Source organism: Littorina saxatilis, linkage group LG1, assembly GCF_037325665.1.
Source record: "Littorina saxatilis isolate snail1 linkage group LG1, US_GU_Lsax_2.0, whole genome shotgun sequence".
NCBI classification, from domain to species: Eukaryota; Metazoa; Mollusca; class Gastropoda; order Littorinimorpha; family Littorinidae; genus Littorina; species Littorina saxatilis.
The window spans coordinates 46,293,973-46,312,427 of record NC_090245.1 but is presented as its reverse complement, the minus strand read 5'-3'; the positions used below and the strand labels follow the sequence as shown (position 1 = coordinate 46,312,427).

At 40.6% G+C, this 18,455-nt stretch overlaps 2 protein-coding genes across 2 annotated transcripts in view; both read right to left on the bottom strand.

Annotated features, from left to right (window-relative positions):
• Nucleotides 1-1,920: 1,920 nt before the first annotated feature.
• Nucleotides 1,921-2,373, bottom strand: LOC138976197 (oocyte zinc finger protein XlCOF28-like). The gene has a single exon (XM_070349067.1). The coding sequence runs from the start codon at nt 2,371-2,373 to the stop codon at nt 1,921-1,923; it is 453 nt and encodes a 150-aa protein (XP_070205168.1).
• A 1,464-nt stretch (nt 2,374-3,837) lies between these two features.
• The window catches only part of LOC138971431 (2,5-dichloro-2,5-cyclohexadiene-1,4-diol dehydrogenase LinX-like), a 38,901-nt gene continuing 24,283 nt past the window's right edge, over nt 3,838-18,455 (bottom strand). The window contains exons 5-9 of the mRNA XM_070344165.1: nt 17,920-17,960; nt 17,444-17,513; nt 10,324-10,360; nt 9,605-9,668; nt 3,838-4,013 (exon numbers count right to left, since the gene is read on the bottom strand). Coding sequence (XP_070200266.1) covers nt 3,846-4,013; nt 9,605-9,668; nt 10,324-10,360; nt 17,444-17,513; nt 17,920-17,960 — 380 coding nt within the window. The 3' untranslated portion in view covers nt 3,838-3,845. The remainder of the gene's footprint in view (nt 4,014-9,604; nt 9,669-10,323; nt 10,361-17,443; nt 17,514-17,919; nt 17,961-18,455) is intronic.

Genomic DNA, 18,455 nt, shown 5'->3' with positions numbered 1-18,455 from the left:
GTGCAGCTTCTCCATTTCAGCTGCCAGCATTACATTGCAATTGTCCCATGCAACATCTGAATAATCCACATGGAGAAGCACAAATGACTTATACATAATTTCTAAGGCCTTGCGGCTGAGTCGGTATTTGTACGAACGCAAACACGCAACTAAACTACGCACTTTAACAACAATGGAGTGGACATGATGGTTCCATTTACAATCATTTTGCAGGAACACGCCCAAATGTTTGTGAACAATAGTTTCAGTTAATATCGCTTCACCAAATATAAGGGGCAATGTTTTCGGTTGTCTTTTATTAGAAACAGTCAACAATTCAGTTTTAGACTGATTAAAATCTACTTTCCATTTCTTTGCCCATTGCATTACTTTTTCTAAATCAGAATTTAAAGTAGCTGTGCGCACATGTGTATTGTCAAGAGACAAATACATGCTCGTATCGTCGGAAAACAATTTAATAACCGATTCTATATCAATAACAATATCATTAATAAAAACAAGAAAAAGAAGTGGTCCCAAAACTGACCCTTGAGGGACACCAGACCGAAGACATCTGTATTTTGATGTACAACCTTTTATAACTACAGCTTGCATCCTATCAAACAAATAATCTGTAAACCATTCTAATAAGTTATCTCTTATACCTATTGCGTACAATTTATAAATCAAACCACGGTGCCATACTCTATCGAAAGCTTTGGAAATATAAAAAAAATATTGCTTGTAATGTTCGTTGTTTCTCCAAGGATTGACACAAATCATCGTATATACCAAGAAGTTGAAAAACAGTTGAGTCACCTGGAATAAACCCTGAGTGAGATACTGTCAGTAAATTGTTATCTGTCAAATATGTAAACATATGCATTTGAATACATTTTTCCATTACTTTACCAATGCAGCTAAGTAAAGACACTGGACGATAATTTGTACACAATGACCGCTCACCTTTCTTGTGAACTGGGGTAACATGTGCCACTTTCCAAGACTTTGGAAACTTACCTTCAGCTAACGATCTGTTAAAAAGCTTTGATAATGGATCGGAAACAACATCAACGGCTGCTTTAAGAATCTTGTTATGGACAAGATCAGGACCAACTGCCTTGTTTGGCTCAAGGGATTTTTATATCAGAAACCATTTCGGTAGTAATCATAAGTTATGGAGCAGACCTTGGGTATTCTGTCACATAAGGAATATGTTCATCTTCATCGTCAACACATGCCTGACTTACAAAAAAATCATTGAATACTTCGACTTTTTCTTCATCAGAGTTGTGAATCGTTCCATTGTTGTCAATTGGTGGAATGTCTGACCCTTTCTTGGTCATAGAATTATTTACTAGTTTCCACCAATCTTTATTGCCAAAATTTGTCTTCGAAATAATTCTATTATCCAGTTCAGCATTATATTTCTTTTTCCTTACACGAATTTTTTCGAATACGTCATTTCTAATGCGTCTAAATAACGCCCAACACCACTCAGAATCTAAACGTTTTGCTAAGCTGTGTATTACTTGTTTTTTCTTTATCAACTTTTTAATTCCCTCGGTTATCCATAGGGCATCACGTTCGTTTATTAACTGTTTTTACGGGCATACAGTGCTTAGCAGTAGACATGAGTACGTATATCCGTTAGTGATTCGACTGCTGCATCCAGAAGTTCTAGATTAACGATCTCAGACAAATCAATATTTCGTAGCTCGTTCAAAAACTTTTCAACATCGAGTTTCGAATAATTAAGTAATTTTCACAAACGCTGCTAAAATCTCCAATCTCTGAAGAAAGGCCGAATGGAAAAAAGAGACTCCGATCTAACGCGATGGTCTGGCACAACATCCTTTCTTGTGTTGAGACAATGATGAGGAGTGCTGGAACCCATTAAAACAAAATGAGCAAAACAATGTCAATGTCTTGTGCGTTTGCTTATGTTGCATAAGGTACTTTCTCTGTGTGAAAATGCTTGTTGCAGGTAGAGCAAGAAAAAGGCTTCTTTCCTTCGTGCCCATTGATATGCGATTTAAAGGAGTACTGGGCCATGAACTCCTTGTCACAATACTGGCATGTGTACCTCGAGCCACCGCCCATCTTGTGATAATGACGCTCATGTTCTACCAGGGCCCACTTTCTGGCATACATCTTGCCGCAAGTGTTGCACAGATGTGATTTTTTTGTGGGGGTGGAAGTGGCCAATGGTTGTCCTGGTAGTACCTCCTCTTGCTGCTCCTCCTCACCGACCTCCTGGGACATAGAGGTTGACGCCATGGGTTTCACTGGGTCGACTTTTTCTACTTCCTCCTGATCCCCACCGGCTTCCACCACCACTTCATGACTGATTTCATGAATGCTGTCGAGAACCTCAAATGAAAGACTGTCCATCTGTAAAAAGCACAACCTCGCATACCGTGAATATTTTGTAACATAATTCTCTTGACTGTATGGGACTCCAAACAAATTTGCGGCTACAAGGAAGCCTCTATGACAATATTTTCAATGTAATAGCCTTAAAGACTATAAATGGAGGGCAGTCTCTATGATCTGAAAAAACACTTTGACCTTAGCATTTCTGCAATTTACAGACATGTGCACTTTGATCTTAGCAAGAACTGGGACCCCACACACGATTTTGTTTTCATGCGATCAAGGACCTCCACATTCTTGTTTTTGTTCACAATACAAAGATGGGTAGCTGGTAACCTCCCGAAATGTTTCAGAGTGTACAATAGATCGAGGGAATGCACAATAAGCTGCCTGAAAGAATTGCACTTTGACCTTAGCATGCGATTCTAATTTTTCATAGACGTTTCTTGCTAAACCAAAGAACTGAGCATAGTAGGAATGAAGGAGGGATAAGTTAGCATCGTAAGAAACATAATCTGATTGATAGTAGTTATGAATGACTGGTATATATTGAATACTAAGTGAAAATCCTACCTTCCAGCCCGCCAACACTTCGACTCGAGGGCCCGTATCGTACCACCTGACCGCACGTATACTGAATTTGCCTTAGCTTCCTTCTACGGTGTGATCTGACTGCGACACCGAAGTAGCCCCCAATCCCGGCCCTGTACTGGTGAAGACTACAACCACCCATCATGTTACTGCTCTTTGCAAAATGTCAAACCAGTCAGAGGCCAGGAGGTGGTACCACGTCAGAATCGCGCTAAACTCAACTCAACTCAACTCAAATTTTATTGGCTTCAATTTTCATAGAAGAATTTGTCTTGCGCTTGGGAGAAAGTAAGAGTATAACATATAAAAACAGCATTCATATCACATTTCATGTATCACACACAGTAATCACTAGTATAAGCCTACAATTATCACATTTGTACCTGTATCATACATGCAAATAAATAGTATCACATTTCCACGTATCACACACAATATATACATTACATAACATACAGCAAGCTTCCATCTCCCGCCCCCCCCCCCCCCCCTCCCACACATACATATCCTCGCACGTGCGTCGACTCCATACAAATAACATCATCAGTCCATTAACTAAAATGCACAATGACTAGTAGTGGGTACATGATACTTAATACGTGCTCAACTAGACCTGCTAACTAAAATAATAACAGAAACAAAAACAAGGACTGGGCACAACATTTACACGTGTGTGACCTATGTCACAATGTTACAAGTGAGAAAGGCTAATTCAAATAGCATTTCTTTTGTTTTGGCGAACTGAGAGGATGAGAGTATATAGAGTTTCTAGGTTTTGATAGTTTATATATCAGCAGCAGTCAGGCCACGGATTTCCATGCAGAGTAAGTGTTGTATGGACAATGAGTACAATCGTATGTCTAATGTGAAAAACAAGACGACACTGTGCGCTTGGTGAATCAGTTCTTTATGTCCTTGGCAGCGTATCTCCCCCCTCCATCTACCACCAGCACCTCTCCTGTGATGAAGGAGCTGTTGTCAGAAGCCAGGAATGCGACTGCGCGGGCTATGTCTTCCGGTTCACCAACGCGCCCAACAGGGCAGGTTTTTGCATAATCTTCATAATACTGAAATGAAGCAAAATGGGGAAATCTCAACGAGAAAATGAGAGAAATGGCAATAGACACATACAATTAAAAGACAAACTGCAAAGGACGATGTTGCGAAAGTTACTCTGATTTTTCCTTTATGGGTGGTGTTGGTGTTTGTGATTAACTGAGTGACCCCCACCCCCACAGCCCCAGCCCTACCAACAAAATAAAAGAAGAAATCTGGAAGTGATAGACACACGTGACGATTGCTGCAATGAAACTGAGTGGAATGGACGATTCAGTACACGTGCATGTGTAGCCTAGATGATGTTGTGGATGTGAAATCCCCACCGGTGTCCAAAAAAACGGGGGATAACCGGCTATACAGTGGAAAGCTGGTGTACGGTGAGTAACACTCGATTCGGCCTGCATTTTCCCGTTTTAGCACAAAGTTGTTGATTTCTGTCTGGATTAAAGGTGACCTACTGCATCTGCGATGACTAACTTTGTTTCGAAATGCATAATATGTCGAAGAAGGATTTGCGTTTTCCCGTATTTAAATGTTAAAACGAGAAATCGTGGTGACGAAGCACCGGAAATGGCTGCTCGGTGGGTTTCAAATGTAGAAATACGCTTGTTTTTACAAAACCAGCTCGTATTCAGCTTCGGTACGGGAGTCTTAGTGACAAAGGAATCATACTTGATTCAAAGGAGTGCTATTGTCGGGTTGGAATCATTCGTTAGAGCGTGTAGGCGAGAGGCGGTCAAATATGCGAGATGATCGTACACCGGGTTGAAGACCGTCGCGAATGACGCAAAATCCGGTTTGATGCATAATTTTCTGTTAAACTAGATATTCGAACACTCTCTCTCTCTCTCACTTCCTCTTTCTGTCTCTGCCTGTCTGTCTGTCTGTCTGTCTGTCTCTGTTTCTGTCTCTCTCTCTCAGCAGTCTCTCACTGTTTCGTCACTGAATAGTCGTCGGTTGCTAATCCCCCCCCCCCCCCCCCCACTTTTACCTTCAATATAATGTTGAATTGGTGTGGCTGTCATCCGTTAGCCAGCCAGCATAGAACAATACACAATACTTTGGGGGAAAGGAGGCACACGATTAGGAGGTAGTTGTCCTGGATCATGACATTTTTCAGGCAACGAAGTCATTCGGCGCCTAGTGTTTTCCGGGTAATTTTGTACGAGTCCATCTCTCAACATAGAGGGAACTCACGTGATCCAATATTATCATGAGCTAGTACAAAATGCTGCGGAAAAAATGTAAGAAGGTTTTCTGCAATAAAAGGACAGCACCGTTTTACCGCAGCATTATTTATTTCAATTTTACTGCAGTAAAATGTTTTGCTGCGGAAAAAGATGCTTCGGCGGATGATAACATAATTCAGAAATGCTGCTGAAAACCCGTTTTTCTGCTGTATTTCTGTTTTTCCGCAGAATAGCTGAATGAAGTCATAATCCGAAAAGGATGGATATGTAGTCTCTGTTTCCGCGGTCTTTTATACTTGCACATTATCACTTGAGTTGTCTCTCTGTTGAGAGATGGACTCGTCCTAAATTACCGAGAATTTTCGGAGCGCCGAATGAGTTCGTTGTCGGAAGTTCAAAGTTGCAAAATTACGCTGGTAACACACTTACCTGTCAGCAGCATTATCAAGTTTGCATAGACGGACGCAGTAGTCCACTTCGTTTTCGATTAGCTTCAAAAATTATTCTCGCTTCTGATTGGGGCACTGTGGAGCAAGCTATTATATCCTGAGGGGGGGGGGGGGGGGGGGGAGGGGGGCGGCGGCGGATACAAACGCTACTTAACAAGATCGTTAGTTTTTCTGGGTAAAAAAAAACCTGTCACAGGTTATTCGAAAGAAACTAGTATTCCCAATAAATCCGCGGAAAAAACATGTAAACATTATGTTGCGGAAAAACTACTTTCAGATGGAAACGAGGCAAACCATTAGGATGTAATTTTCCTTAGCGTACGGGTATTATCACTTTTTCAGTTTTCCTGCGAAAACCCCCACAGAAATGATGTAGAAACTAGTCTCGGCCCGCTCAAAATAAAATGACCGAGACTTTCAGTAATTCCTTCGCGTGACGTCTAACCCTCTTACGTCATAATGTGACGTCTTCAAATGTTGTGACGTCTTCAAATGTTAAAGTTTCTACCACAGACATACATACATATGCACGCACGCACAGACAGACAAAAGTTAGCATCGCATAGGCTACACTTACGTGAGCCAAAAACAAGAGGCGAAGCCTTCATGGCTCACGTAAGAAATCGACAAACAGTAACACAAACTCAATTACTCCGTCACACACACACACACACACACACACACACACACACACACACACACACACACACACACACACACACACACACACACACACACACACAGTAAGCATAGGTGAAACTGTGCAAGAAAGCGAGACACTAGATCTAGATCTTTCTGTCTGCATTAGCTTATTCCCCCCTCTGCTTCTTTCTCTCTGTAAACTTGTAGGGCTAGTTATTTTTTGGTAACTTACCCAACAACCAAAATCACTTACCCAACAACGGGCCTGAATCCTCGATAGCTCATGGGTAGAGACTGTACACATTGTAGATCTACTTTTTGCGACTCAAAAGTTCAGAACACTCTAAATCTAATGTACAAAATATACATTTCTGGAGCAAACAATACAACCATACCGCATTTAAACCAGCAACTACAGGCTTGAACACATGAATCTCAATATAAAATCCATGAGTTTGGTTGTTTTCTGAATTCAGATCTGCCGTGCACAATCGTTTATCGCTAGCAAGATTCCAAGGAAAAGTAACTCTCATACTTTGTCTAGCGACACGAGTAGTTCCCCTTCCAGATTTCGGCTGCATCGACAAGACTGCAATCCGACGGTCAGTTTTCAACAATATTTCATTTTATAAACAGATCACAGCTGTTTCATACACTATTTCGCCCCAGAAAACTGAACTTCATACGAAGTTTTACACCCGTGCTCCAACGTTAAAAACTGAACTTCATACAGTTTTTAACGTTGGAGCACGGGTGTAAAACTTCGTCTCCTAGTCACATTCGAGGAAAGAACATTTCCTGAGCGATACCAAAACATGAACAGAACACACACTATCTGCCTTTACTGCCACAGCAGAATGACAACATAACTGTGTACTTGATTTTAGTTCAAAACATGGAAACTGACAAGAAATGTTAACAAAATTGAATGATTTGCACGGAACTATACAACCGCGCATTAATCGATCGCCTGCGCAGGTAGACTGGTTGGGTGAATATGATTCGATCAAACTTTCGCACAAAAACTCCTCTTTTCTTTCAATAACTGAAGAAAGGAGGAATAAAGAGGTTACATACCTCGTCTCAGTGATTATCAAAAATAATGGTCTCAGTTCGCGGTCATGAAAAAGCTCGCTGAAGCTCGCATTTTTCATGATCCGCGAACTTCGACCATTATTTTTGATAATCACTGAGACTCGGCATGTAACCTCTACCTACTTACAGGGACACGACTGCCAACTAGTCTCGGCCCGCTCAAAATAAAATGACCGAGACTTTCAGTAATTCCTTCGCGTGACGTCTAACCCTCTTACGTCATAATGTGACGTCTTCAAATGTTGTGACGTCTTCTAATGTTAAATTTTCTACCACAGACATACATACATACGCACGCACGCACAGACAGACAAAAGTTAGCATCGCATAGGCTACACTTACGTGAGCCAAAAAACGGTTTATCTGCAGCATTTTTGAATTAATGTCATCATCCGCAGAAGCATAGTTTTTTTCCGCAGCAAAGGTTTTCGAAAGCAAATGTTTACATATTTTTCCGCGGCATTATTGGGAAACACTTATTCTTCTTTTTACCCAGAAAACACTGAGCGCCGAATGACTTCGTTGACTGAATAAAGTCATAATCCGCTAAGGACGACTTCCTCCTAAGGCCAAAAAAAAAAAATAGGTGTGGTTACGGTAACATAGCCAAAAAAAAATAGGGTAGGTAGGTAGGCAATCACTTTTTTTTTTAAAACTTTTTTTTCTAATGTGTACAAATTAAACCTACCGTACTTTCCCGGTGACAAGGCACTTTGTTATCTAAGACGCACCCCCTTCTTTTTAAAAAAAAATTGTAATCCAGTCACCCATTGGACGCAGGGGGCCAATAGGGCGCACCAAAATGACCCAGTTTTTGCCATGAGAGGTGGTTCCCCTGTCTGAGAGAGGAAACACTTCCTGCATCGGGGTCAGTGACCAAAGGCATTGTGATAGCTGGGTGGCCTTGTTGAAAGACAGACCTTCTTCCCAGGGGTCAATGACCCAGTTTTTGCCATAAGAGGTGGTTCCCCTGTCATATCTGAGAGAGGAAACACTTCCTGCATCGGGGTCAGTGACCGGTCAGTGACCGAGTTTAACAGAGTGGAAATCTGTGTGTGCGGCCAGATAAAAGGCAGGGCAGTACCTAGTAGCTGAAACATGCATTATCACAAGTTGTTTGACTGGTACTCAAGCGGTCTCTTTGATTTTTTTCGTATTTCAAACACGGATTAGGCGCTTCGTTATACAAGACGCAGGGGTCGAACTCGAGGAAAAAAGTCGCGCCTTATGACCCGGAAAGTACGGTACTTGACAGTGTGCGACACGGGCGCTTTCGCTTTCATTGCGTTTTTTGTACTCGTTTTTTTTTTTTTTTTTTTTTTTTTGACAAATGTAATAAAAAGTTATAGGATCGGCCCCTAAAAATAGGGTAGGTCGGGTTACCGTAACCACACCTATTTTTTTTTTAGGCCTAACCATATGCCTCCTTTCCCCCTCAAAGTATTGCTGACTGGCTAACAGATGACAGCCACTCCTATTCAACATTATACATGTATTGAAGGTTAGTCGGGAGGGGTGGGGAGGAGGGGGTAGGGGGGGGGGGGGCATTTTAGCAACCGACGACTATTTAGTGACGTACAGAGAGAGACTGCTGAGAGAGAGAGAGAGAGAGAGAGAGAGAGAGAGAGAGAGAGAGAGAGAGAGAGACAGAGAGAGACAGAGAGAGACAGAGAGAGACAGAGACTGAGAATGTTCTAAAAGTCTAGTTTAACAGAAAATTATGCATCAAACCGGATTATGCGTCTGCGGCCCCATTCGCGACGGTCTTCAACCCGGTGTACGATAATCTCGCATATTTGACCGCCTCTCGCCTGCACGCTCTAACGAATGATTCCAACCCGACAATAGCACTCCTTTGCATCGAGTATGATTCCTTTGTCACTAAGACTCCCGTACCGAAGCTGAATACGAGCTGGTTTTGTAAAAACAAGCGTATTTCTACATTTAAAACCCACCGAGCAGCCATTTCCGGTGCTTCGTCACCACGATTTCTCGTTTTAACATTTAAATATGGGAAAACGCAAATCCTTCTTCAACATATTATGCATTTCGAAACAAAGTTAGTCATCGCAGATGCAGTAGGTCACCTTTAATCCAGAGAGAAATCAACAACTTTGTGCTAAAACGGGAAAATGCAGGCCGAATCGAGTGTTACTCACCGTACACCAGCTTACCACTGTATAGCCGGTTATCCCCCGTGAAAAAGTCCCAACGTCAGCTCACCGTTTTGATCTGGTCGTTGTCAAAGCCGAACCCCTGCAGGATCTCCGTGCGACAGAGCCCGGGGCTGAAAGGTACATGACCGAATAGATAACATAACATAACAAAACATAACATAACATAACATAAAAACATAACATAACATAACAACATAACATAAGAAAACATAAGATAAGAATACTTTAATGTCCATTTTCATTGTACAAAAACATGAACATTTGTCTTTTGGCACGACATCGCATTACTCATAACACAAAGACAACAATCAAAAGCATAATCGTACATAAAAACACTTCTAAGTGTATCAGACAAAAACCCTCAGTATCTCTTGACACACTAACAAATGACTAGACATTTTGTGACTATTGGATTTGAACGTCCTCTTGTGACCGCTTGGCCAATATTGGGACATGATTTGGCAATACGCTGAGTATAACAGCGAACCGTGACAGACACTGTCAACGATAGCCCTTCAAACGCACATGAGGTCATATCTTGCAAGTACCATACTTTTATATTCTGTTTGGTATTAAGACACAAAACGACTTTAAGTGACATACAGACAGAGAGAGAGAGACAGAGAGAGAGAGAGAGAGAGATAGAGAGAGAGAGAGAGAGAGAGATAGAGAGACAGAGAGAGAGACAGAGAGAGACAGAGAGAGACAGAGACAGAGAGAGAGAGAGAGAGAGAGAGAGAGAGAGAGAGAGAGAGAGAGACGTACTTCACTGAGTTAACTCGCACACCCTTGGGCGCCAACTCTGTGAAAGGAACAGAGAGAAACATGTAATAAAATAATGCACATCCAACATTAATTAAATCAAATCAAATCAAATCAAATCAAATCAAATCAAATCAAATCAAATCAAATCACATTAACTTTAACTTTATTATCTAAAAAGAAATCAACAACAAAACCAAAATAACCCCAAAACAGTGCTTGGAGAAATCGCATTCTCCAAAGATCACAGTCATAAGCAGAGCCGTTTTGAATTTGAATAACCGAGCACTTAGATATTTATTTTAAGGTATTCCTGATGTGTGGTGATAAACATTGTAATTAAAATCCCCAACCTGAACTGTGTAGCGTATGGGTCGATTGAAACCCATAATTTTTTTGTCCACGATTATTCCTTTAAAGCCATATGTACTCGATGACTATACACGCTAATTGCTTTACCAACAGCTGGAGACATGCTAAATTAAGTTCCCTGCAAAATATTGTGGTCTAGGACCCCTTCAATGTTGAGATATGTTAATTTTCATTTTGATCTGGATCGTCCTATTTATAGATTTGCCAACAGAGGTAGCGTTGACGCAAGGGAAATAACTCCGCGTCTTTGTTTACATCCAAAGTTTTTGAGACTCTAAAACAAGCTGTAATGCATGTATATGGTCCGCGCATGGCGACATATCGTCATTACATGGTCTTATGGTGCGTTTGACATCGATTATGGGCAAACTACACTTTGTAAACACGGGAGCGCGTACATATGCCTTTAAGGAACTTTATTTTATCATTTGGGTACCTGTTCGACTTATGCAGACTAAGTTTTGCAGCGCGGCGATGCTGGGGAGTTGAGTCTTTTAAAATGAACATTGTTGTAGCTATTTTGAAGCAAAGTTCACATGAGGAATTACAACAAATCTTTAGTGCTTCAAAATCTGCGTAATACCTTATTTTTGACAAAACTGAGGGGGGGGGGGGGGGGTGCGTCGTGCGTTTGTCATTTTATATCCTGAATAACAGTAACACCCAATAATCTAGGTTCATTAACTCTTTGCACCTGAGTTGAGCCAGCTGACAGTTGTACTTGTTAAGGACAGCTTATGTTTCTGTCTTGTAATAATCACCACACCTTTTAATCGGATGAATAATTATCGCATTGGAGGTACGTGCACAACTTAGATCTAGTGATTTCATCAAGACATGTTTCAAGAGAAGAGTTGATTTACTGTTAAACTATTTGTTTATTGGTATTACTATGCATGCATACATGTGTGCTCTTTGATGAGTATTTTTCTTTTTATTTGAGACATTGTTAATGAAAATTGTATTAATTGTATGATTATATCGTGCTGTTGTTTGATTGAACTTATAAAGCGCTTCGAGCTGTGAGGAAGCGCTATTTATTACCAATTCCGTGTCCCATATGGCTTTTTGACCAATCAGGACGGATTCTAGGTGACCCTCTAAATGTTATAACGTTCAGGCAGGGACCCTTTTTGTTTATCAAGCTAAAAATTAACAAGACAAAATAAAAATTTAAATCAACAATATCAGCCTGATTTATTATAAAGAATGACACTTCAAATGCTGTCAGATAATTCTCTCTTTATCTAAAAAACACACACCGAAAAGCGAGTTTTGTTGGTGGTTGCTTTACGGAACAGCAAGGCACCGCCAATCCTCTGAGTGTGCAATGCCGACCCGCTCACTTGAAATCTAAATGATCTAAGTTCTGAAAAATCAAGTGAAATTGCGTCACTCGCTTTACCTCAAATGTATCTTTGCGTCATTTCCCATCCGTCTGGAGTCGGTTCTAAATCTGTTGCTCTCTGTTCAACAAGAAAAGGCGAAGCAACCGAAACGCATGTTCAACATGGTTTATCTTGAGGTTGTTGTGTGTAAAATGCATTTGACCTGTGAATATTCATCACGTCAGGTGTGTTACTCTGATTGGCTGACCCAGGTCACGAGAATTCTTTGACTGACACTGACAGGCATAATCAGGTAGGAGCGCTCTTGAGTTCCCATTGCGGCTGTTCTGTCTAGACTAATTCGCGGGGTCGCTTCGAAATTTCTTTTGGTCGAATTGAACGGTAATAAAACCGTTATTTCTAATATTCTAACTGTTAGCAAATGATAACAGACTTGATGTTTAATGATGCAAGAACCACAACAATCGGTACATTAGCTCCAGAATTTGTTAATATTGACACACTCCTGACAGGTGATTCAAACATTTCCATATTTGAAAATAGTGCTATTTTTGTTGTTGTCCAAAGCTATATTGAGAAATCAAACCGCTTTGGGACACCTTAGTTCGATGTTGTTGGTGGTGTTATTTTTGGGTTTTTTAAATATATTACTTGGGGCCCATCTACTTTTTGATATTTTGTTGTGTCTTTCGTTCTCGTATTTGTTTTCGTTTTCGGTATTGACACAGATTGTGTTCGATAATTCAAACTAAGTTTTCCTTGTTGTTTTTCTCCCTTTTTTTTCCCTTTTTTTTTCTTCTTTTTTTCTCTTTTTTCAAAAAATGTGTCGCATTGATCATATTCCGCCATGAAATTTCAGGCATGTTTATGTGAGCACTTATCATAAGTTTTAAACTTGTTGTGCTCCTTCTTAATGATGTTGTTATATTATCATGTGTCTGTTTACGAATAAAATACTGTTTAAACAATAACAGACATGTCTCACAAACGATATCAGCATTCGCCTAAAAGGCTCATGCTTGATATCTTTTTTCTCGACATGTCAGTTATCATTTGCTAACAGTCAGCATATTAGAAATAACGCATAATAAATGTTCCAAAATTTAAGTTATTGAGACATCCCAGTGCACTAAGGGATTTGTAGAGCAAATCGAGAATGCTGAGTTCAATAATTATTTTCGAGATTTGCTCTATAAATCTCTTAGTGCACCGGGATTGTTTCAATAACGATATTGTCGGTACCGCCAGAGAAAAAAGAAGATACAACACGCACATTTTGCTACGCGCATTTGAATAGGCATAACTGTGTGGTCAGGTCGTAGAAGATCTACTTTTGTGTGGGCTGTCTCAAGTGTGTCGTGCTTTCGTCACACGCAAACTCTTGTTTTATTTTCTGTTGGTAAATTCCAGTGTAGCGTTAAGCCAAACAGTGATGATCTTTCAGAGAGACCCCTCATTTGAACTCGGAGAAAGGACTGTGTTCTTAGTTATTTGCGATTCGAAACCTCGAGTCAAGCTTCGACGGATTGACTGTGCAGAGTGACTCACCTTGAATTGGCTAACCCCCAAGGTCGACGGTAAGCACATTTTCAAAATAAATGTGGCATGTTTCTCGTGTGGTATCTTTACTCATCGGGGAGTCTAGTACTAAATATGAACGGTAAGAATGCTCTGAACCCTACAAGTATTATATCCCCATCGTTTTATCGTTCACATTTGCCCAACATGTTAATTTGCTGAGCGGGGTTTATGTCGTCTGCTAGGCTATGGCAATCGAACCACTGCACTGAATCTCATTTCAAAAACAAAAATTGCTCGTCACGTTGCACTGAGTCTGCACGCATGAGGCAGGCTGGTAATAAGTCTTATATATGGTAAGAACGTTCTAAACCCTACACGTTTTCGATTCCGATTGTTCTTGCCTTGAAATAATAATTCAGAAAACATTCATTTACTGAACAGAATGAGATGCAGTCGTATTTCAGTGTAGTCTGCTACGTATATTCCAATTGCTGATCTAGCTGCTACGTTATCGGAATAACACTTGTGTTTTCTGTTAGCTGCTGGGAATTGTATACTAACTCATCATTTGGTAATGTGGATAATAAGCTACATGCCACTAATATGAGTTATTTCTAATCCGCATATAATTTTTCCATAAAAAAAAAAATGTTTTATCACAAAAAATAATTGATTCATCACAAAATATTTATTCAAAAAAACAAATTATTAATCACAAAATGTAATACTTTTCTCCACAAAAAATGATGTTTCATCACAAAAAATACTATATTCTCACAAAATTTATATTACAAAAGAAAAACACTTTTCATCACAAAAATTGATAATTTGAGCACAACAAAAAAATTATAAGTATAATCAGTTCAAATATTGGCATGTCGTCCAAACAGCGAGTGTTCTCTCCGGCATGGTTGCAATGGCTTTACAGGACCCTGACCCTGACCCTTGCAGAAGACATTCGGAAGACTTGTACTAGAGACTATTACTGTCTCTACTGCCTTATCAACGCTGGTTTGGCTTTGGATGGGCGCCCACGTTTTCGTTTTTGGCCGATCGGCACTGTTTTTGCTGCCGCAGGTACATCACACATTTTTAGTCTGATTTCCATTCCGAGTGAATGCTTGCAGATCCTGGATTTCGTGAACTTAGGGCAATTACAAGTTGTCATTCTGTCAGCATTCAGCAACACTGTCCACACTGAATTCCGACAGCTGATGTATTCCTCCAGTGTGTTCCAAGATGCTTTCGCAAAGTGGTGTTTTTGTTGGTCAGCTGCTGACAGGAGGTCTGTTCGGAGACTTTCTCCAGCGACGTAGATGAGGTTACCAGATTTGATGGCGTCTGCATTCGACGAGGCCCATTGGTAAGAAGACTGATTAATGGCCCCTAAACCATTGTTGGTTGATGGATACAGTCTGGAGCAATAGGTGTAAATTCCTCTCCCATCTTGGTTTTGCTTTTCTTGCCAATGTTAATGCAGCAACTAACAGGCAAAACCAAAATCAATATACAAGAAGCGATAGAAAACTGATCAGTATCACGAAGTAGTGAGTCCAGTTCAGTCCAGTGAGTAAGTAGTGAGTCCAGTTCAGTCTCATACAAAGAAAAAAAACAAGCTCAGGGAAGAATATCACTCACATTGGAACGACAAGCACTCAATCATACATTTTTGTGAATGTTTTATTTTATTTGTTGTTTTGAGTATCTTTTCTGTTGATTAAACAGTATTTCTTTTGACGCACTAAATTTATTTTAGAAGATACAGTTATTTTATTGATAATTGATTTTTTCTTTTGATTTAACATCTTTTTTTTTGACAGTTCAAATTTCTTGTGATAATGTAAATATTTCGTGATAAAACCATTATTTTTTGTGAAAATTGCATTATTTTTTGTGATGAAAGCATCATTTCTTTTGACGCATTAAATGGGTGCCTTTCTAATATGCTGACTGTTAGCAAATGATAACAAGACATGTCGAGAAAAAAGATATCAAGCATGAGCTTTTTAGGCGAATGCTGATATCGTTTGTGAGACATGTCTGTTATCATTTGCTAACAGTCAGCATATTAGAAATAACGTTTTTATTACCGTAATTCGACCAAAAGAAATTTCGAAGCGACCCCGCGAATTAGACAGAACAGCCGCAATGGGAACTTGAGCGCTCCTACCTGATTATGCCTGTCAGCCAAAGAATTCTCGTGACCTGGGTCAGCCAATCAGAGTAACACACCTGACGTAATGAATATTCACAGGTCAAATGTGTTTGACACATAACAATCTCACAAGTTAAACCATGTTGAACATGCGTTTCGGTTGCTTCGCTTTTTCTTGTTGAACAGAGAGCAACAGATTTAGAACCGACTCCAGACGGATGGGAAATGACGTAAAGATACATTTGACATAAAGCGAGTGACGCAATTTCACTTGATTTTTCCGAACTTAGATAATTTAGATTTCAAGTGAGCGGGTCGGCATTGTGCACACTCAGATGATGGGCGGTGCCTTGCTGTTCCGTAAAGCACCCACCGACAAAACTCGCTTTTCGGTATTTGTTTTTTTAGATGAAGAGAGTATTATCTGACAGCATTTGAAGTGTCATTCTTTAGAATAAATCACGCTTATATTGTTGATTTAAATTTGTACTTTGTCTTGTTAATTTTTAGCTTGATAAACAAAAAGGGTCCCTGCCTGAACGTTATAACATTTAGAGGGTCATCTAGAATCCGTCCTGATTGGTCAAAAAGCCATATGGGGCACTGAATTGGTAATAACACGGCATAATTATGAGAAGAATCTTCGCAAGTCGAAACTGAAAAATTAGACACAGCGGGTTCTATTTTTAGATCAGTGGCAACTGTGGCACAGGCACATGCAATCTGTCAGAAAAAAACCCACTTCTGCTTTAATCAGAAGCAGGAAATGTTTGGTCATTGGTATTGTGGAGAATATAAGCTACGTGTCATTAATTAATTCTGAGGATGAGAGTACAGTCTCGCTTAGGCAAAGGGCGGAAGAATACGCTCTGTGGAAAAGTTAGCGCACTCCAAGAGTGCGCTAACAGTTTTAGCGCATCGCCATTAGCCAATCAACTGGTTCACATCAGTCATGTAGCGGCCGGGCGGGGATGTAGCTCAGTCGGTAGCGCGCTGGATTTGTATCCAGTTGGCCGCTGTCAGCGTGAGTTCGTCCCCACGTTCGGCGAGAGATTTATTTCTCAGAGTCAACTTTGTGTGCAGACTCTCCTCGGTGTCCGAACACCCCCGTGTGTACACGCAAGCACAAGACCAAGTGCGCACGAAAAAGATCCTGTAATCCATGTCAGAGTTCGGTGGGTTACACGAAAATACCCAGCATGCTTCCTCCGAAAGCGGCGTATGGCTGCCTAAAAGCCGTGGGAGTTTCAGCCCATGAACGAACAAACAAACAAACATCAGTCATGTGACACCAGTACTTACTGACAATTATTATCATTATTATTATCATTAAAGATTTGTGACTGGTGTGAATCATCTGCGTAAAACTCACACCTGACAAATATAAAGGTAAATCATATATAAAAACTCACAACACTAGAGGCCCTGATACAGACCCGTGAGGCGCATCACTTCTGACAAACTCATTTGACGAAAGTTTTACAACTGGTATGGTGGATACACTCTAAAATGAAGTGATCCGTTTTTGAACACCCTTTTTGTAACCATTTTGAACAAAGTTTCACATAGTACATCATTCTTCTAGCAAATGAACACTAGGGTTTACCATGTGCTACCTTTTGCTTCCACTATATATCACACTGTGTGCAAACCATGTTACAGACAGAAAGACAGACAGACGAACAGACCGGCAAACAGACAGACAGATGCAGATACAATAACTCACCCATAGCCAGAACTTTGGTGAACATGTCAAGTGCCGCTTTTGTCATACAGTATGCTCCCACGCCTGGAACCTGGTGGAGAAAACACACGACACTTTGTCACTGCTTGAAATACATTCTACTGTCAGGAGCAACAAATAAAGATGAGCGGACGGACGGACGGACGGACGGACGGACACACAAGACAGAAGAAAAACAATATTTTTGTCAGTCTGTCTGTCGCTCTCTCTGTCTCACTCTCCGTTTCTCACACACACACACACACACACACACACACACACACGCAAACAGTCCCACCACACACACACACACACACACGGGAGCGCGCGACGATTGCATGTTCAAATTCACAGACACATGGTTGTGTGTGCGTGTCGAGAGAAAGAGAGAGAGAGAGAGAGAGAGAGAGAGAGAGAAAGACAGAGACAGAAACAGAGACAGACAGAGAAAGACAGACAGACGGAGATAATGGACTTACCGGGAAGAGGCTATAGATGCTGGACATATTGACAATGTTCCCTGTGGAAATAGAAAAGGAAATTGAGTTAGGCTTACTTCACTGCAAAACAAGTTTTGTTCGGTAGATTGTACACGGCTTCCCACAGACGCTTCATTGTGAGGGTCGCGGGACCCCCCGCTTTTAATGTATTGTTTAGAGGGTCCCTTGACTAGAAGGGCTGTTGACAGGGGGGGGGGGGGGGTATCCAAATTGTAGCAGACCTGTTTAACCCCAAAACTTGACAAGAGTAATGGTCAAGCAAAACAATAGTAATCTGATGACCAAAATAGTAACCCAGTGGTTACAAACGCCAACATTAGCAACACAAACTTAATTTGAAGCACATTTGAAAATCGTTGTATGAACTCAAATGGAGTATTTTTTCTCCAAAAAACCCCTAAAAAATAGTAATAAATGACTCCAAAATAGTAAGGGTAAACAGGTCCATTGTAGCCATCAAAGATCATACCTCGCCGACAAATAATCCTTGGAGCGCATATACTAACGACAATGTA